The 19927-nt window shown below is 44.8% G+C and overlaps 1 protein-coding gene across 3 annotated transcripts in view; it reads left to right on the forward strand.

Moving 5' to 3' along the window:
- Enpp6 (ectonucleotide pyrophosphatase/phosphodiesterase 6) overlaps positions 1–19927 on the forward strand; it is a 99254-nt gene that overhangs the window by 62726 nt on the left and 16601 nt on the right. For all 3 annotated transcript variants that reach the window (XM_075986730.1, XM_075986731.1, XM_075986733.1), the window contains 4 exons: positions 1429–1540; positions 9358–9499; positions 10862–11041; positions 13881–14018. In XM_075986730.1, coding sequence (XP_075842845.1) covers positions 1429–1540; positions 9358–9499; positions 10862–11041; positions 13881–14018 — 572 coding nt within the window. The remainder of the gene's footprint in view (positions 1–1428; positions 1541–9357; positions 9500–10861; positions 11042–13880; positions 14019–19927) is intronic.

The following is a 19927-nucleotide window of genomic DNA, read 5'->3' on the forward strand; positions in this document are numbered from 1 at the left end:
GCGTCCAGGACAAATAACTTTGAGACTATAATCAAAATTTACAAATAACTGTTGACAGACAAAACGCAGGTATCCAAGGCAATAAGCGGTCAACGTTCCCCTTGCATTTCTGACTATTCTGGAAACCACACATGTCCAGGGAAGGAGCACTGCCTACTTCTTAGTCCTCTCTCATTTGTCTCAGCTAAGCCTGGGCCTCCAGGATCCCAAGATCTCGGGCAGACATAGGGTCTCCCACAGACTATTCCAATCAAATGACAATATGCTAATGAGGGAGTCTTCCTAGGAGCTGCTCTGCTAACTTTTGCATCACCTGGCAGATGTGCTCCAAAGTGTTTGCCAACCGGTTTCCTGGCAGACGTCTTCGTCCCCCACATTCTCCATCTCCCACTTTTACTTACTTCCACTTGGAAGTCTTTTTCCCCGGGCTGTAATCAAGAGCCACATCTGTGGTCCTGGTTTCCCTGGTCCGGCATTTCATGGTTCTTAACTGTTTAGACGTTCCCTGAACTCTGGTTCACACTACTTTCTTTGCCTTGGTACCCAGTCTCCTCCTGCCTCCGACTCCTTCCTCCATCCCCCATAGCCTTGCTGCGTTTCGACATGACCCGGGAAGTGGGCACCTCACTTCAGACCTCACACAGCACAGGTTTGCCCTCTCCCCTGAGACTGGACTCTGGCCTGCTTTGAGAAGGAAACCCTGACTGATTCATGTTTGTTTCCTCTGCCTGGACAGAGCCACTCGTTCATAGTTAGTGCCAATAAATATTGCTCAACAAGTGTAAACTGAGATTGACCCCCCTCTGCCTCTCTGTTCTGATATCCTGATTAAGTGTCCCCTCCCGAGGACAACTATGTCTCTGTGTCTAAGAGTCTGGGGTAGAAAACTTCAACAGATTCACACCCAGCTTTTGACTTTCGTTGCCCTTTGGAAGAAGCTAGCACAAAACCGTTGCTTTAGCTCGCTCGGTGAAACTGGCTTGCTGTTACAACTCTATAGTCCAGTTAGTCTTTATATCAGGACAGTGAAATATTATTTTATAATTCCCTGGCCACAAGATGCTGTCCTTCACACGTCTCTTGAGTAGGGAAGGATACATTAGATTAGAAGATGGCAGTTAACAGAAAATCTAGAGAAGAAAATTAATTGAGATATTTTGGTACACTAATTAATTTATATTTTGTTTCTATTGTCCAATTTGTGGCAGTTTCTGTCATGGGGCTCCAGTATTACATTGGAATGGCATTTAAGAAACTACTCCAGTAAAGCAAAAATACAATTAACTATGTCACCTATCAGGAATCAATTATTTTAGTTTATGGAAAGGTACAAAAATATTTTGACTGATGTTTGTTTTATGGAATAGACTCATAGCCCTACTTTAAATATTCGAGACAATAACTGTTTTTCCTCTTTTTTCTTGATAGGCTGTGAAGTTGAGATTCTTGGTGTCAGACCAACTTACTGCCTAGAATACAAAAATGTCCCAACGGATATCAATTTTGCCAATGCAGTCAGTGATGCTCTTGACTCGTTAAAGTAAGTGTCCCAAATTTTAAGCCTTAACATTGTTCTTCTTTGTTTTTTCAGAAGAGATTGTGTGTGTGTGTGTGTGTGTGTGTGTGTGTGTGTGTGTGCTTATGCAAAGGTAGGATGGAAGTAGATGTTTGCAGAGAGTAGAAGAGTTAGGTCCCATGTAACCGAAGTTGCAGGCAGTTGTGAGTCACCTGACATGGGTGCCAAGCACCAAACTCTGGTCCTCTGAAAAAGCAGCAAGCTCTCTTGACCACTGGGCCATCTCTCCATTCCCTCTTCCTTTTTTCCTGGACGAATAGCAGTCTTAAAGTGGTTTAAGAAAGCTGGACCTAGGTGACATAATGTCTCAGAGGGTTTTATGTAGTGATTGTTCTGCGGTGTACTAACGGATTGTAGCTCTGAGCAGTCGCACTGTTTGCCCCAGAGAATGAAATGTTAGAGAATCCCCAGGGCACGAGGACCTTTTCTTTATGTTATTAGACTATAGAGAAACCATATAGCTATCAAAATTTTCATAATGATGATTTTCTGAGCAGGTACATTGCAAAGACATCAATGTGCATTTGCATACAGGAAGGCTCTGTGAGCAGATGTGTTTGGGGGAAATCACCGTTCCCATACTCTTGCTTGAAATGCACAGAGCACATTAGCGAATCAGAACAAGGAAAAGGTTTTGATTTAGTTTAGTTTTGTTTTGTTTCTCCCTTGCTCCCGGAGCAGTGACATAGAGTCTGAAACATGCAAGGCTGAGTTCCTCGTCCCGGAAAAACACTTAGCTCTGTCAGGGAGCTGATTACCAAGTCAAAAATAAAGCCTCAAATCAACTGGAAGCAGTCAGGTCACCCAGATGGAGGTCCAGCAGGGAGAGTGCTGTAGAAATCAGCGGGAAGGAGCCTGAGGGTGTTGGGGTCGCCTATTCCTGGAGCTGGACTTGAGGTCCTTTGAGGTCATCTTGTTGGCTGAATGGGTTTCCTGGGTGGGGTCAAAACAGACGGCATCGAGAGACTCACAGTATATAAGACTGGGACAGGAGCTTGATCATTTTGAAAGAGCATGGGTACCAGCGAGCCACTGAGCGATCACCCTTCCTAAACCCAGGGCATGAACCGCTGGCACCAAACAATGAAGACCGGCTATGGTGACGATTATCTTTTTACCCAGGAGATCGACTATGTATTGAATTCTAAGGTGCCTCAGGTACAGAGGTGAGCAGCTGGGGGAGATTACCTCCAGTAACCCAAGAGTCTGCTTAGCAGCAGGGTCTTCCTCGTGGTTTACGATAGCCCCGTGGTGCAGAAGTGACAGATGACAGATGCCACGCTTTCACTTCTTTTCCTGCCCCACCCTTCAGAGTGAGTGGTCGCCACTCCCACAGGGTTAACAAAGGAGAAAGCAGGACCCCATCCCGTGCTGATTTTCAGATCAATCTACCTGCGTGAAACCTATAAAGAGGGGGGTCTTTAGGTCACACAATGGTTTAGCATGACTGACATGCTAAAGAGAAAATGGCTTCAAAATACTAAACATCAAGAAGAAACAAACTTGTCCAGGTCATTTGATTCTGGTTGTATTTAAAAGGGGCAGAGTTAACGTAATCAGGTGTTCTTCATACAGTTTTATATATCATGTGTGTTGTGTGTGTTATATGAGGCTGCCTCCGCTACCTCATCTGCCTTTCTTTTTCTTGCCCACGAGGGCTGGAGAGCCATGTGCAGGCAGAGCTGGTATACTGGGCCGCAGTCTGGTTAATACAAAGCAGACTGTCGCAGCGTGCATGGCAGATGAACAGCGCTGGAACTTTGGAATCCTCCATGTCTACCCAGTGCTGCTTCCAATGTATCCCAGACCCAAACACAGTCCATCCATATATCCTACTGCTATGAGCGATATGAGAGTTTGGGTTGTAATTGTCACAGAAATACCTGCAAGTAGTCTGGCAGCCTGCTTAGAGAACGTTTGTATAGCTCTCACGTTTATCTTGTGCTTGGAACTGAATGGACTCTCTCTGGGCCCAATCTAGTAATCACAGAAAAATAGCAAGGAATGCCACGAGACCTCCAGGCTAGCGCTCATTGATTTGAGCAGACATTCTTATCTTCATAGCACCAGAATGCTAGAGGAATAAAAACTGGGCTCTCTTTCCTTTAGAGAAGCGTTGTCTTTGTGGGTTTCTTCCCCTTTGTTTTTTTTTTTTTTATTTTTCAAGCAACATGATGAAGGTAACAGAACTCTGGGAGCTGCATCTCTTCTTGGAAACAGGGAAGATTTCTGATTGTTACTCTAGTTCCTAATGGTAGTGGTGGGGTGTATGTAAAGGAGTTGGGCTTCTCTAGAAACAAAAGGCCACAAAGAAGGGCAAGTCCATAGCATTGTCCTCAGGTTAGGCTTCCAGATGGTATCTGGGGCTGTGCATTGCCCAACTCAATGCCATTCATGTGCAGGTAGTCTAGGTGCGTGACCCTGAACTCCGTAGTCAAGTGTTTCTCAATCTTCCTAATGCTGCAACCCTTTAATATAGCTTTTGATGTTGTGGTGACCTCCAACCATAAAATTATTTCATTGCTACTTCATAACTGTAATTTTGCTACTGTTATGAATCGTAATGTAAGTATCTGATACGCAGGATGTCTGATATGCACCCCAGAGAAGTATGACGAAAGGCTGAGAACTCCTGCCACAGACTGTCGTTCACAAATCTGCAACCTAGATGATGTGTTTGCATTTTGACAGCATGGACCTGGAGCAAGACTAATGCAATTGTCTTGGGGTGCATTGGGGTGGGGGTGGGGGTCTTCATAATGCCAAAGTTAGCAGAGCAGCTAGAAGCAGCTTCTTTACATAGCAGGTAGAAAGATCATTTCTAACATGATCCAGGTCCATTCTGCTTATGAGTTGACAAAGAAGGGTGGAAATGCAGCCTCCTGCTCATCATCTCTAAGCTAGTGAGCATTAGGAATGAGAGAGAAAGGAAAGGCCAGGGGTTACTGCCTGGGGAAGGTAGTGGGGGTGAGCTCGGTCCTCCCTCCCACAGGAGAAACAAGGAAGCACTTCCTTCACCTCTCACTTCCCTTCTTACAAAGCAAACCAAAGACTGATGTTTGTAAGACAATACTGTTACTCAAGCAAAAATCGAACCGTCCTCTTCAGGAATGAAGTGGTCGCCAGTCTTAGCCAGGCTGAAACACTCTAGAATGTTCGGGGTAAGAACTTGTCCATGAACTTGTGCATATGGCAGAAGGGATCTGATTCTTGGGGCAGGTGTGTTTAGGCAGAGCTGTTGCGCGATTTAGGTTCCCATCAGGTACCCCGAATCTCAGAACCCCAGTCACTGCTGATGTTAATAAAGGAACAGATGGACGAGTAGAGAATTGCTGCCACCTGGGAAAGGAAGCCAGCTCAGGTGTCTTGGCTGGGACCCTGCTCTCTATGGGCAAACTAAGAAGACTGGAGAAGCTTGCTGCGGCTCAGTGGGGCTTAAATGCTCCTCCCTGCTAAGACCTGCACACTCAGTCAAAGTGAGGAAGGTACAACCAGAAGGAGGCATTTCCCTCCCTCCCTCCCTCCCTCCCTCCCTCCCTCCCTCCCTCCCTCCCTCCCTCCTTTCCTCTCTTCCTCTTTGCTAGGTGTCCAGTACTATACCAGAAGCTCATTTAGCATTTGAATGGCGGTGCTTTAGTTACTTTTCTGTTGTGTAATAAAACACCATACAAGGCAACTTACAGAAGAGTTTATTCGGGCTTATGGTTCTATACAATTAGAGTCCACGATGGCAGATCCAGCATGACAGCGGGCAGCAGGAATGGTGGCCAGGGTAGAGAGCTGAGCATGCGTATTTCAGTCACTGCCAGGAAGCAGAGAGACAGAGAGAGAGAGAGACAGAGAGACAGAGAGGGGGGAGGGAGGGAGGGAGGGAGGGAGGAAGAGAGACAGAGAAAGACAGAGAGAGGTAGAGAGGGAGGGAAGGAGAGAGAGAGAGGACTGAAAACAGGTGACACCCTTCCTCCACACACCACCTAAACCTCCCTGAACAGCACCATCAGCTGGGGGCCATGGGTTCAAATTCGTGAGACTATAGGGGACATTTCCCATTCAAATCACTGCAGGAAGGTTTCCCAGACAGGGAAACTGCGGTTTAGAGGTATTTTACCATTCATCTGAGACATGTTATTTATTGAGAAGAGAAATCAGGATCTGAAACTGTATTTGTGCTCCTGTCCAAAGGTAATTCTCACAATTAAGTCTGCCATGTCCATACCCCATCATTTAGGGAATTCTGCCAAGATTCAGATCAGTTTCGTGGTGAGGGAATGGGGATATCAAGGTGGTTAGAAGGGGAAAACGAGAAACACAAAATAAAAGCAGAGGAAGCTGGAGAATGATGAGTGTGGGTATTGATGCATGTAAAAATATCAATAACATTGAGATAATCAAACTGTAATTTCAGGGTTTTCCCCAAATTCAAATTTTATATTATCATTTTTTTTCTGCTCGCTAGCTGCTAAGTTTACAGAATCCGTATGATAGCCATGAATGTAATCTGGTGACCTTGAAGCAAGGGTATTGGATAGTGCCCCAAGATGATACTGACCCTTTGAGTAGACTGACTCTCTCAGCCCTTTTTCCTAAATATTAAGTCATCTTTCTTAACAGTCAGTGACTAGCTATACTTTTAAATTGTTTCCATTTCCCTCTGCCCAATTCTCCTCTCTTCCCAACCTACTTCAGTAAGAAAAATGCATATAACATTATGAACTCTTTATACTGCAAAGCAATCTAGACAGAATTATAAGGTGATAGGAGACTTGGGTGTCCCTGAAACCCTAGGATTGGAGGCCCCCTGCAGCTTTCTGGGAACTGGGTTTGATGGCCACATGTCCTTCTGGCAAGGTTCCTGAATCTCCAAGCTATAAATGGCCAATAGCAGACAGGCAGGCATTTCCATCCAACTTGCCCTACCCAACCTCATAACAAATGAGCTGACCTGTGATACAGACCAGACCCACATCGGAAACAGCTGGCTACCAAGAATTTATCTGCTCAACTCCAAACAGGCCAGAACTGTCAGCCCTGGGAGACTTGGGTCCCTAATGAATCAATGAAACCCTAACACAGCAACCTCTCACGTGTGTATTCCCTGTAACACAAGCATCCCAAATCAAGTGTTCCTGGCATCGGAGCTTGACAGCTTCCTGAAACAATGCCATCGGGTAAATTGTGACAAACTCCAGCTTTCTGACCGCATGGAGATTTTCAGATGTGATAAACAGCCTAGGAGAAACCAACCTACACTAGAGTGCATTATGGATACATTACCATACGGCGGGTATTAAAATGGGGAGGCCTGGGTGGATTTCATTAAACTCCAAGGCCACAGTAAACCTCACTTTATTAAGTCACCAATGCATTAAGTGGGATTTCCCACCGTATCTAGGGCCTGTGCTGGAAGTGTGGACACCTAAACAGTTGATATAGTGCATGAACCAGCACATCTGGATGCCTAAGAGGCCGGTACATAAAGCAGATAAATGTGGAGGCTTATCTCCCGGACAGGTTTTATGGAAGTGTCCGTTGTGTTCAGCTGTAGTGAGGAAGGGAGAGCCCAGAGCTCTTCCAGGTATGGGCCAGAAACAAGTTTCAGCATATGGATAGAAATCATATTGCCTAATATGGACTTATCCCCACCACCCACACACTTGTTGGGCCCTAGAGGGACCTTTTATACCTCACTATGTATAGGTACAACCCAATCCACACTGTGGAAGAGGCTGGTAATGGGGTTTTTAAAACGAAGGGTCGATTTGTTTTGTTCTAAAAGACAAACGATGTCACTTCACCTGAAACCAATGTTTCCTCAGAGCTGTTGATGATGTGCACCCCGGAGTGCTCAGGAGACCCTAATGACATCACTAAAGGGTATGTGACCTTACAAAGGGGTGCAAGGCAGAGAACACTCTAGAATCTCTTCCCTGGCTGAGAAGGTGGAGTAGGTATGGATGGACTTTCAAAGGCCCAATCTACATTTCCACGTTCCAGCTATGTCACAGAGACCTGCCAGGGAGCGGGAGACTTCTAGAACCCTCTGAAGCCTGCGTCTCCATGTGCACATCTGTAAATGCTCTTTTGTGAGGACACTTGTCCCTATAGCTCCAGGCCTGGAAACAAAGTCAACCCATAACACAGAGCACCTAGGTGACAAGGATGGATCTCCTAGTGTTCCTTTTGCCCTTTCTCACAGCCAGCTTCTGGGAGTTGAAAGGTGTCACACAACAGAGCAAAGATTTCCAAAGTTCCCCTGGGCTGGGTGGAATAGTTCCCCTTCATCACGGGCTCTTGGTAAATGCTGCAGCAGAGAACCTGGTCATAGGCAAAAGCCCATTTAGTGGGCTCTTGTTATTATCCACTTAGTTGACAGCTGTAGAATGTTTACTGTGTGCCAAATTCTAGGCTTGAGTTGAGATACCATGGAGAATGAGTCACCATTCCCGAGGTGAAAGAATCTCTTAGTTTAGAGAGAGAAAAGTAAGGATAAAAGTGCCCGGAAGTGAGCATAGAGTCATGGGAGAACACTGCCATGTCCCAAGGCCACCTGATCTAGCCTCAGAACATGGCAGGAAGCTTCCTGCAGGAGACAATGATTGCCACAGATCTTAAGGAAGAATGGCTACCATGTGGCTCTGACCAGGCAAATCAAGCTCTCCATGTATTATGAGGATGCTGTCTGCTAGAGGAGAGCAAAACCCGAGGCCCTCGCAGCCCTGAAATCACACTCTCCCATTGTTCATGCTGGGAAGACCGTATTGAGGGAAAACATGATGTTTGAGTATGTGCCTGTGTGTCTGTGTCTATGTGCTTTGTACAGATGTGCCTAAAATAGAGGGTTTTTTTTAAAAAGAGAAATAAGAAAATATGACAAGGGACAAGGATATTAATACTACCTCTTGTACAGATCCAAGCGGAAAGAAATACCTTCCACTTCTTTTCCATTGGCTCATCTGTCAGTTCTGGATGCCTGCATACCATCTTTACTGCTATCAACATCGCTCCCATCTATGTTGGGTGCTTGACGGGAAGAAAGGCAAAGCCAGAGCTTGGGGAGGGGAAGTCACAGTGGAAAGTGTTATGGGAGGAAGGAGAGAACATTTCCTGGATTCCTCTTCCTTCTTCCCATAAGCTGACCATATCTATAGATATTGCTAGCTTCTTAGACCAGCACTGGAGGCGAAATGGTTTGGATTTTCACCATCAATGCTGACCCTGGGGGAGTTTGGGAGTTCCTTAAAGGACAGTTACTTTTAGGATTTACTCTGTGTCTATCCAAGAGCTAACCTGTCACAGGTCCCCATAGAACACATGGCTGGGGTGGGTGTGTCTGCAATGACAAATCCTAAGGATTACTCTCTCCACAGCTACAGACAGACCCACAATCTAGCAAATTATTGGGACTCCCTTAAAGTCCACTAATAATTTTACAGTTGTTATTGAAAGCAACACCTCCAGTTTCTTGACTTTCCAGTTATGAGAAGGGAGTTATATGGACCATGCTCCTTCTCATACTACATCTTTCAATTTTCAATTTGTGGACAGGAAAAGCAAGACCATATGGCCAGAAGAAGGGGTGACCAGTAGACACACTCTTCAAATCTTGCCAGCAATCTGTTCAATGTCGACTCACCTTATTTATGTGGATATATGGGTTTTGACTCATCTGCTGGACTGGTTCACTTGGGGACTCTCACACCTTCACGAGGGTCAGTGGATCCCTAGGGAGCAGCCCCCAGAGGATTCCTTCAACTGTGACTATCTCACTCTGTTCCCTCCAGGAGCGGCCGAGCTGATCTGGCAGCCATATACCATGAGCGCATTGATGTGGAAGGCCACCACTATGGACCCTCGTCACCTCAGCGAAAAGATGCCCTCAAAGCTGTGGACACGGTGCTGAAGTATATGATCCAGTGGATCCAGGTGACCCAAAGCAAGGGCAACTAATCTGGCCTGTTTCCCTGTCATGTCTTATCATCTCCCTGACTGCCACTCCGTCATACGTCCTCCAACAATTTCTTTACTAGGCCAGTGTGAGGCTCTCTTTTCTCCACTCTGTAATTTTTGGACACCAAGAGACTCCTTATGCCATGGATGGCCAGTGGGGTTTAACTCATCTAATGTGTGTTTTTGCCTGGCTTGCCTAGAGCATTGGTCAGGTTCTTAGTACTATTAGTCAGTCTATTGACTATTAGTAAGTCTATTGGCTATTAGTAAGTCTATTGACTATTAGTAAGTCTATTAACTCTTAGTGAGTCTATTGACTATTAGTAAGTCTATTGGCTATTAGTAAGTCTATTGACTATATTAGTAAGTCTATTGACTATTAGTAAGTCTATTGGCTATTAGTAAGTCTATTGACTATTGGTAAGTCTATTAACTATTAGTCTATTGACTATTAGTAAGTCTATTGACTATATTAGTAAGTCTATTGACTATATTAGCAAGTCTATTGATTATTAGTAAGTCTATTAACTATTAGTAAGTCTATTGACTATTGGTAAGTCTATTAACTATTAGTGAGTCTATTGACTATTGGTAAGTCTATTAACTATTAGTGAGTCTATTGACTATTAGTGAGTCTATTGACTATTAGTGAGTCTATTGACTATATTAGTAAGTCTATTGACTATATTAGTAAGTCTATTGATTATTAGTAAGTCTATTAACTATTAGTAAGTCTATTGACTATTGGTAAGTCTATTAACTATTAGTGAGTCTATTGACTATTAGTAAGTCTATTGACTATTAGTAAGTCTATTGACTATTAGTAAGTCTATTAACTATTATTAAGTCTATTGACTATTAGTGAGTCTATTGACTATTAGTGAGTCTATTAACTATTAGTGAGTCTATTGACTATTAGTGAGTCTATTGACTATTAGTGAGTCTATTGACTATATTAGTGAGTCTATTGACTATTAGTGAGTCTATTGACTATATTAGTGAGTCTATTGACTATATTAGTGAGTCTATTGACTATATTAGTGAGTCTATTGACTATTAGTGAGTCTATTGACTATATTAGTAAGTCTATTGACTATTAGTGAGTCTATTAACTATTAGTAGGTCTATTGACTATTAGTGAGTCTATTGACTATATTAGTAAGTCTATTGACTATTAGTAAGTCTATTAACCTGAACATAGGAGTTAAATGTGGGTTCCGACTTTAACAATCTCCATTCTCCTTTAACCAATAGCTTAAAAATGCCTCTTTACCAGGATTTTTGCATGAAAGGACCTTTCTCCAGTGAATGTGATGACGTCTTGTGTCCACCCCACAGGAACGAGGCCTGCAGAATGACCTAAATGTCATCATTTTCTCAGACCATGGGATGACAGACATCTTCTGGATGGATAAAGTGATTGAGCTGAGCAAGTACGTCAGCCTCGATGACCTGCAGCAAGTGAAGGACCGAGGGCCCGTTGTGAGCCTGTGGCCAGCCCCTGGCAAACACTCTGAGGCAAGACACACGGTGCTGGAGGGGAGGTGATGTGGACCCATCGGTCCCTTGTTTGTGCTTTGCCATGCCTCCTAGAGTTTTCTTAACGAACTGTGCAACAGGGTTAGGAGCACAGACTTTGGAATCAGCTGTCATCCACTTACCAAGTGACCTTTCTAAAGGTCATTCATTCTCTGTGTTTGTTGTACTCTATAACAGCATCTACCTCTACTGAATTTCATAAAAATTAAGTGAAATAGATGATGCCCCATACTTTGCAAACACGGCACGTGTCAGCATGCCCTCATTAGGGCTATTATCAGACAAACTCCTGAGGAGGCTGTCAGAGGCAGACTCTTCAGACTGAAGCTGCCACTCTGATCTGCACCCGTTTCCCTTTCACCAGGGGGCTAGAGATATAAAACTGACCAAAGAAGACAGCATAGGCCCCGTGTGTGCAGTATGGGTCAGCCCCTGACTTCACAGCCCCGCCCCTTAGGTTCTGATCCCAGCTCTGTTATCAACAGCATACAAGGCATTGACAAGTCTGGCCCCTCTGCCGTCTGCACATGCGCATTGCAGTGTGCACCGTCCTAAAGCCCGTGGGAGTACACAAAAGCAGGCTGAGATCACAGCCGAGACAACGTATGAGCCACTCACACTCACGGAGCTCACCATCCAATAAGAAGTTTCCTCATCGGATGAGGGTGTGGTCAAGTTCCTACAGTGTGCAGGCGAGGACCCAAACTCCCTTTCAGGAACTCAGTACCTCATGCTCACCCTTTCAGAAAACAACAGTAGTTAGGAATGGTGGCAGGTGGTAAGAACGAGGAGGAACGGGTGACACTCTTGGCTGACAACCTCGTGTTCATGTTGGTTTGTCATCTCCCGGTCCATAGATGCGGTGCCTGTCCATCCCCAGAGAGCTGACATGGGCCAGGAAGCATCTATCTTTCTGAGGGGGTGGGCAATGCCAGCAACAGGGGAGTCAGGAGGTGTCTGGGAACTGCTGCCTTCCTTCATCCTAACAGCGACAGAACAGTTGCCTTTAGCCAAAGGGTCCTGACGGGAGCCAGACTCCGGCCCTTTGCCTCCTAGGCAGTCCCACCACTACCTTGCCTGCCCTCATTTGAGGTCCCCCGTGTCACACACTGCGCTCAGCCTTTCCCCCACTCACGAGGGAAATGCCTCCCCCTTTCTGTTTTCTCGAGCTCCGTTGCCAGGAAATGAAGTTTACACAACGTCCCAGCAAACCCCCTAAATATGAAAACGGAAAGAATATGTTACATGTTGGCAGGTTCCTGGGAAACAACTCTGTCTTCCTGGCAGGGAAGATCATCTTTGTCTCCAATTTGGCACGTAGGCATGAGACTCCTCCAGAACGCTTGGGCATTACCACTCACGAGCCGGGAAGAGCATCTTCCAGCAGGACGTGCATCCCAAGCCCTGACAGCAGCCAATAGCAGTTGGTAGGGGATCAAAAGTGGGGGCTGTGTTTGGTGACAGTTGTGTCATGTGATGGACACAGCAATCTGCAAGACCTGGTGTATGTCAGCAGATTTTCCGCTTATTCAAAAATAATTCTGCATTCTGCATACGTTGTTTTTAATCAAACAGAGGAGATTAATTCATGGAACTGTGAACAAGTTTCTACTCAGCAGCCCAAAGACTATTTTTAAGTCATAAGTGAATAAACACAATTTTATTATTAAGGAATACATATCTGATTTGGCTAGTGGCCAGCAAACCAGCACCAGCAGGTTGCTTTTTAATTTTAGTCACCAATATTTGAGCTTCTGCTAAATATTGAAAGTGTGAATAGACTTTACATCTTCATTATGGAATTGGCAATGGGATTAGTAAGCAATTCCTGGTGATTTTAAAATTCACATATGGGCAGGACATCATCTTGATGTCAAGTTCAAGAGCACTAACCTTTTGGCCATTTTGATGATATTTAACATCAGCCAGGCAACTTTGACAATTGCCTCTTAATTTTAGTGCATAGAATTTTGGATTTTGGTAAGTAAGTTTTGTAATATGTTCACCAGTCACTGATTATTTACAAAAGAATATATATATATAGTGTGTGTACATGTTTATATATATACATACATACATACACACACACACACTAAAATACATTATCCTTCTAAGCAGTATAGGATAACGTTGCCGTGCTCACCTCGTATTTAATAGAAGTAGAATGTTGTCTTGACCTATGACCCTTCCTGAAAATCTTTACCGGATCCCATGAGCTTTCTACTCTCTCCAAAAAACCACTAAGAAGACACCATTACTTATGGTATGGTTGTGTGGTCACTTGAGTTTTACATGATAGGAATCTCTGTGGTGTTTTCTACAATGCGCATTATTTTTGCTCCGGCTGAGGTCTTGCGTCTTTGCGGATGCCATGTCTGACTTTACTATACTTTGTCATGTCTTGCCCTGAAACTACACCGGTATGTCTTTATTTCTCCCCGTTATCTCTTTGCTCTTCTGCTTCTGCTGTGTGCCTGGGCTATTCTGTACATACATCTACAGGTGCGTACACGTGAAAGCTTTTCATTACAGTCCCTAGGGGGTCCATCTCTTATGTCAGAGAGCATATGGATTGTTAGACTTCCTGGATAGAGACATGCTGAGCTCTGTAAGTTCAAGGCCAGCCTGGTCTATATTGTGAGTTCCAGACCAGCTAGGGCTACATAGAAATCCTATCACAAGAAAAAAAAAGTATTTATTTTATGTAGAGAAACTCTATGTGCGTGTGTGTTGTGTGCGCGCGCACATGTGTGTTTATAATCTATCTCACAGATCTAGCATGAGTGTTCAAACAGCTCATTTTTGGTTTTCTTTGCAGATATACCACAAACTCAGTACAGTGGAACACATGACCGTGTATGAGAAAGAAGCAATACCCAGCAGGTTCTATTATAAGAAAGGGAAATTCGTCTCTCCTTTGACTTTGGTGGCTGATGAAGGGTGGTTCATAACAGAGGTAATTATAAAATCTATGGCATTCCCCTCATTGTTCAAACTCTAGCCACAGCCCATGGGTAAGTAGCAATTATTGAGCTCCATTCTCTCGGAGTCCTTTACTGCACTGCTTCCTTGTTTAGAAAATCAAAAGGCTGGACCGACCGTCTAGGTGAACACAAGCTTCAGGCACAAACCGACAGTCGAGATTGAGACTTCATGGCTCCAGATCCCCTGTGTTATAATAAATTGGCCTTAACTAAATTACTCAAGCTTCTATATAACCTGTGTAGCTTAAAGCAGAAATATTACTGTGATCCGAAGCCATTGCTCCAGGGCAACAGAAAGCTAGGAGAGCCCTCTGTTGCTTCCACCAGGAGAGAAATGTCTAGAAAGTAGAGCTGCATGAACCCAGGCCCTCAAATTACCAGCTGGTTTTTACAGCCAAGATTGTCTTTCACTTTTTCTCTGAGCCCTAATTTGCCTCAGGCCTGCCTGATTTCCTCCTCCTTGTCCTCCTGGGCTCTAGGCTGAGGAGAATGCATGATCTTTATGAATATCCTACCTTCCAGAGGAACCTGTGATCATCCCGAGAGTACAGTCCCGTCTAGACAAGAGCAGTACTTCAGATGTGAGTTTGAAAGTGGGCTGTGCTTAAAACAGGCTGCAGGGTAAAAGGAATAGAAAGCTGAAGCCAGTGTTGACTAGGACTCAAGAACAGAAAATAATATACTAGAGGTCACAGGTTCCTCACCCGCGGAATCAGGCATTGGGCCAAGAGAGTGTGTGACCAACCAGCAGGACATGAAATCACAGGACTCTGTGACACGAACTTCAGTTTTTGAGCAATACTGGGTCATTCCTGGGCATTCACAGAGAGAAATGTTTGGTCACCATGAACTGAAAGCCAGGTAGATCTGGTTGAAACCACTGGCAGCAGAAGGCAGAGGCCAGCCAGGCTCTTCTGAGACTGAATCTGGCTTCTGGTGTCATGCTGTTTACGGGGTTTCTAGGATGGAAGCAGAGAGAGGAGGATTGTAAGTTCCAGGCCAACCTGAGCTCCAACTTTTAAAAGATATCTAGAGACAAAAAGGGTTCAAGAGACTTCTTCTAACACTGCCCCTTCCAGAAAAGAAAATGTGACTGGTTAGGTCAACAAATGTCCGGAGTTCACATGGGCTGAGAGAGAATATTTTAAGCTATGCTTTGGGCATGTGTCATTATCATTATCTCCTCTCTCTCCCGCCCCCTCTCTGTCACACACGAAAGCAATACAAAATGATAATAAGAATACAATCAGTTTGATTCATGCCACATGTGGGGTCTGTAATACACAAACACAATTGTTTCTCAGGCTTAGTGGAGCGCACGGGTCACCAGGTTAGAGGCCCACGGACATCAAGAAAGACCTCCCAAGTCACAGCAAAGAACCTACTTTTTAGTTTGTTTACTCTTGTTTCAAAACATCTTCATCTTTATAAGATTCTGGTGAAGTCGTTCTGAAGTTCTGGAGGTCAGCCCATTCTGAGGATTAATCCGTAGGGGGCCACCACCAGTGTGTGAGCGTGACCCTGGACACCTGAGACCTGTTCAGTTCACGTGCTGATGGACTGAGAGGTTACAGCAAGGGAGGTGGGGAGATCCTCGGGCTACGGGGTGATTTAGCGATTTGGTAGAAACAAGTAGGGGATGACAAAGCCAGAGGAGGAGGTGGACACCCAGTGAGATGCCATCACAATTCCAGTGGGAAATGCCTTGAGTCCCCTCAGGGGTGGACAAGCCTTATGAAGTCATTCCAGCTGGGAATGGCAATCCTCTGACGGGGGGAGGAGATTTCTTCCATTTTGGCAGAGGGTTCTTCCCATAAAGAAAATATGGTATCCGGGTGTTGTACATTCAGGAAAAAAGATGCTTGTCTTCTTGAGGGATGAAAACAATGCTGGGGGACCTGAGGGTGGTTAAAACGTGCTGGGTTATAAGCCATGAACTATCTGCCTTACTGTTTTTATTTTTGGCTTCTTGAAACAAAGTATTGCTATGTTCCCCATATAGCTTTACTATGGGAGTTTACTATATAGCCAAGACTGGACTCAAATTCACTATCCTCTTGCCTCAGCCTCCTGAGTGCTGAGATTAAGGCTTGTTCCACCAAGTCTGGGTCACAGACCACATGAACAATGGATTCGATAATAATTGGCCATCTCATTTAAGTGAGCATCTGGAGACAATGGGCTCTATGGTCGCTTAATCCAGAAATGGTAAAATCAAGTTCCTGTTTTAGCTCTACAGAATTCTGCTTTTCTTCTCAAGATCACAAAAGAGTTGCTGCAGCTCCAACCTGCATATCCACTCGAAACACCCCAAAGCAGGAAAGAAATGGGGTGACTTTTCATTACACATCACCTACCATTATGGGATAGGTGTCTGTATTTCAGAACCACGGGTGGAAGCCAGTATGCGGGACCCTGAAGATTGGGGAATGCAGATGGGGAGAGCTCTGTAAGGAAAGGTGTGTAATTATGAAGACGAGGTCTTAAAAGAAACCCATATACCCGAGAAGCTCTCGTAGTGAAGTTTCTGCCCCTGTCTAGAAACCATTAGCAACTTCCTCTTTGATCTCATCGACCGACTAACTGTGACTAGAAAATCCCTGCCTGGGGTGAGATTTGCCACTGAGGTGTGCTGCACTGCCAGGTAAAGAACCACAGTCACAGGACTGAAGAGATGCAGAAACTGGGGTTAAGAGATGGGGGCCTCAAAACGAAACAGCGAGGAAGAGAGCCTAGGGCATGGCTTCATTTCCCAGGAGACCAACAATACACTCTAGGAAGCCTGCGACTACCTGCCAAAGCTTCCTCCTGTCCCTGGCTTTGGGCCGACCCATCTCCCCCCACACCCTAAGGGGACCTGAGTCATGCTTCCCTGAATGAAACTGGAAATTAGTATCTTCTGTTATGTGGTTATATAGATTATATTGTATATTACTTTTGTATGTATCACACACATTAATTTAAGTTATTAAAAACTAAGAGTCACCAGTTAGCAAAGATGCCCAAGTATTTCATGATGTGGGCTTAAGAACAAAGAAAATCCCATAAAAAAGAAACCAGACCATGGACAACTACAAGAACAGTTTTTAAAATATATAATTAGGGGTGGGAGTGTAGCTCAGTTTATAGACTGCTTGCTCTATCATGCAAGTCCTGGGGTCCATCCCAGGGACCACATAAACTGGCCGTTTTGGCACACACCAGTAATCCCAGCACACAGAGGTGGAAGCAAGGGAGATCAGAAGTTTAAGGTCATCCTTGACCATACAGGAAGCTCCAGGCCTGCCTCAGATACATGAGACCCTGCCTGGAAAAAAAAGAAAGGCGGGGGAGGAAGAAAGGAAAGGAGGAAGGGAGAAAGAAAGAAGAACTACTTCAAGAGGGAGACTTGAGGTATTACAGATACGTAAAACAAGAGTGGTGGCGCACGCCTTTAATGCCAGGACTTGGGAGGCAGAGGCAGGAGGATCTCTGTGAGTTCGAGGCCAGCCTGGTTTACAGAGTGAGTTCCAGGACAGCCAGGGCTGTTACATAGAGAAACCCTGTCCTTGGATAACCAAAAATAAATAAATAAGTAAAACAAAAAGTTATCTTAAAGAAGAAGAAGAAGAAGAAGAAGAAGAAGAAGAAGAAGAAGAAGAAGAAGAAGAAGAAGAAGAAGAAGAAGAAGAAGAAGAAGAAGAAGAAAGAAAGAAATGAAAAGAAATCAGGATGGGTAGGAGATAAGAGATGGTGGGGGCAAGAGTAACCAGAATGCATTGTGTACATAACACATTGTCAAAGGAGAAAATAAATAAAATCTCTAGAATAAGTAAAGACAGAAATAAGAGTAAGATAAATCGTACATGAAAATATAAAATTAACATCTGAAAGATGTGTGTTGACCTGCCATGTTGACCTAATTATTATGGAACTGCACACTAGTTCTCTCTCTCTCTCTCTCTCTCTCTCTCTCTCTCTCTCTCTCTCTTTCTCTTTCTCTCTTCATTGTTTCTGATATTTATATAAGTCTGTAATGACAAAAAGCAAAGTGCAGAAAGAAATACAAAATGTACAGTTTGGAGGGAAAGGAGAGCACTGGAAAGTTTCGTGCTACAACCAAGAGAAGCTGTAATTGTTAAGGAGACCTGTGGCGTTAAAGAGAGGTCGCTCCGCACGGAACAGGGAAATGTGCTCACCAGTTCTTGTTGGTCACGCCTGCACCATGCATTTTGAATGACTGCTTTCCCAATGTTTGTATGATGTGTACTTAAAACTATTTAACCTTTTTATCAAACAATAAATATATCCGGGGAAAAATGAGCATTGGTCAGTAATAACAACTAAGAAAAGTCTTGAACTAATTGGCTACCCTCAGTTTGGATTGTGGGTACTGTTGGTCCTGGAGTGACACACGGGGACAGACAGTAGAACACGGGTTTATCTCAGGGCTGCTGAGCACAATCTATCTTCCTCGTATTGTCTATGGTGTCTATCATACATGAGCGCGTGTTTCTCTAGGAAGTTGTCACTGTCTACCTGAGAGGAACTGGGGTATCTCCTTCACTCACGTTTTGATCTGAGCACTGTGATCACTTTACTCCTATTCTGGGGCGTACACCTTTTTATTTTCTGGATATCATATGAAAAAAATCTCAAGTGCTGATTCTACTCTAACGCCGAGGAGTCGTTCTCTGCAAAGTCCTGAAAACAGGCGTCTTTTGAACCTCTGTGGCCTTTCCTCTGCAGCTCTGGACTGCCTATTATCCTCTCCTGCCTCTAGTCCCCTGAAAACTGCATTCTTCATCCCCGTGTCCACTCAGGACCAGAACTACTCATCACTCACATTTCCATTTGCCAATTTCTCTCCAAGTCAGAAGAAAAAGATGTCATGTTTGGCCCTGTAACCTGCCCAGCTGTCCAAGATGTGTGTTGTGACCTTACAGACGGGGTTACACTCCATATCGGCACAAAGGTTCAACCCTGAGTGCAGTCTCACCAGGTCTCACTCTGACGGCAAGGTAATCTGTGTTCTGGTTTTGACGTGATTAGAAGAACATCTGAGTGAGGACAAGTTGATGCTCACTAGCAGCTGATAAAAGAGAACCCCAGGGCTTCCTCGTGCCACAGTTCCCACAGACACTACCCCACAACCACAAAGGATCTAGATGGCTTTGTTGCTGGACAGGCCGCTGCCCTGGAAGCCCCGCCTCTCACTAAAGCTCTCACAGAAAGAAGAGAACAGCTGAGAGAGAGTTCATTTCTTCTCACCGTCGTCTAGAGAGCTGTCACTGAAAAGACAGAGAGACAGACTCAATTCGTCACAGGAATTGGACCAAGATCCAGAGCGACCCAGGTGCTGGATGACTTCTTAAGTCACTTCCGCTCCATATGGTTTACAATACAAGCTCGTTCCCACTATCTGTCCTTCATCTGACCTCCCGTCCTCAGCCAGCGGAAATCTGAAGGCGTTGACGTTTCCAAAGGACTAAAGAGACAGAGGAAAATGAGTCACCAATAAGGTCAAGGCCCATGGTCCTCCCAGCCAGTGTCGGTTCCTCAGGACAGGAAGTAGGGTTCTTGACTCATGGCTCATCCCCTCTCTCTCCCTAAGAGCTGTCCAGTTTCTCTAGGAAAACAAAAATTCGTGGGTGTTATTTCTTTCTCTTAGGGGATGAGGTCACACTCTCCCACAGAGCATCAGAGCCCTGAGCAATTCGGCCTTCACGCATGGTCTTCTGGGATTCTCGGGCAGCCATATTGCCACCTCCTCCTTCAACAGGTGCTTGGCCACAGAGCAGACAGACTGGGGTGTCACAATGTCCGATGCCATCCCAGGGCCCTGAATAGATACATCCAGTACTACCAAATATCCCTGGCGTGGGACAGTTAGAACGACACA

Source organism: Microtus pennsylvanicus, chromosome 9 (assembly GCF_037038515.1).
Source record: "Microtus pennsylvanicus isolate mMicPen1 chromosome 9, mMicPen1.hap1, whole genome shotgun sequence".
NCBI lineage: Eukaryota > Metazoa > Chordata > Mammalia > Rodentia > Cricetidae > Microtus > Microtus pennsylvanicus.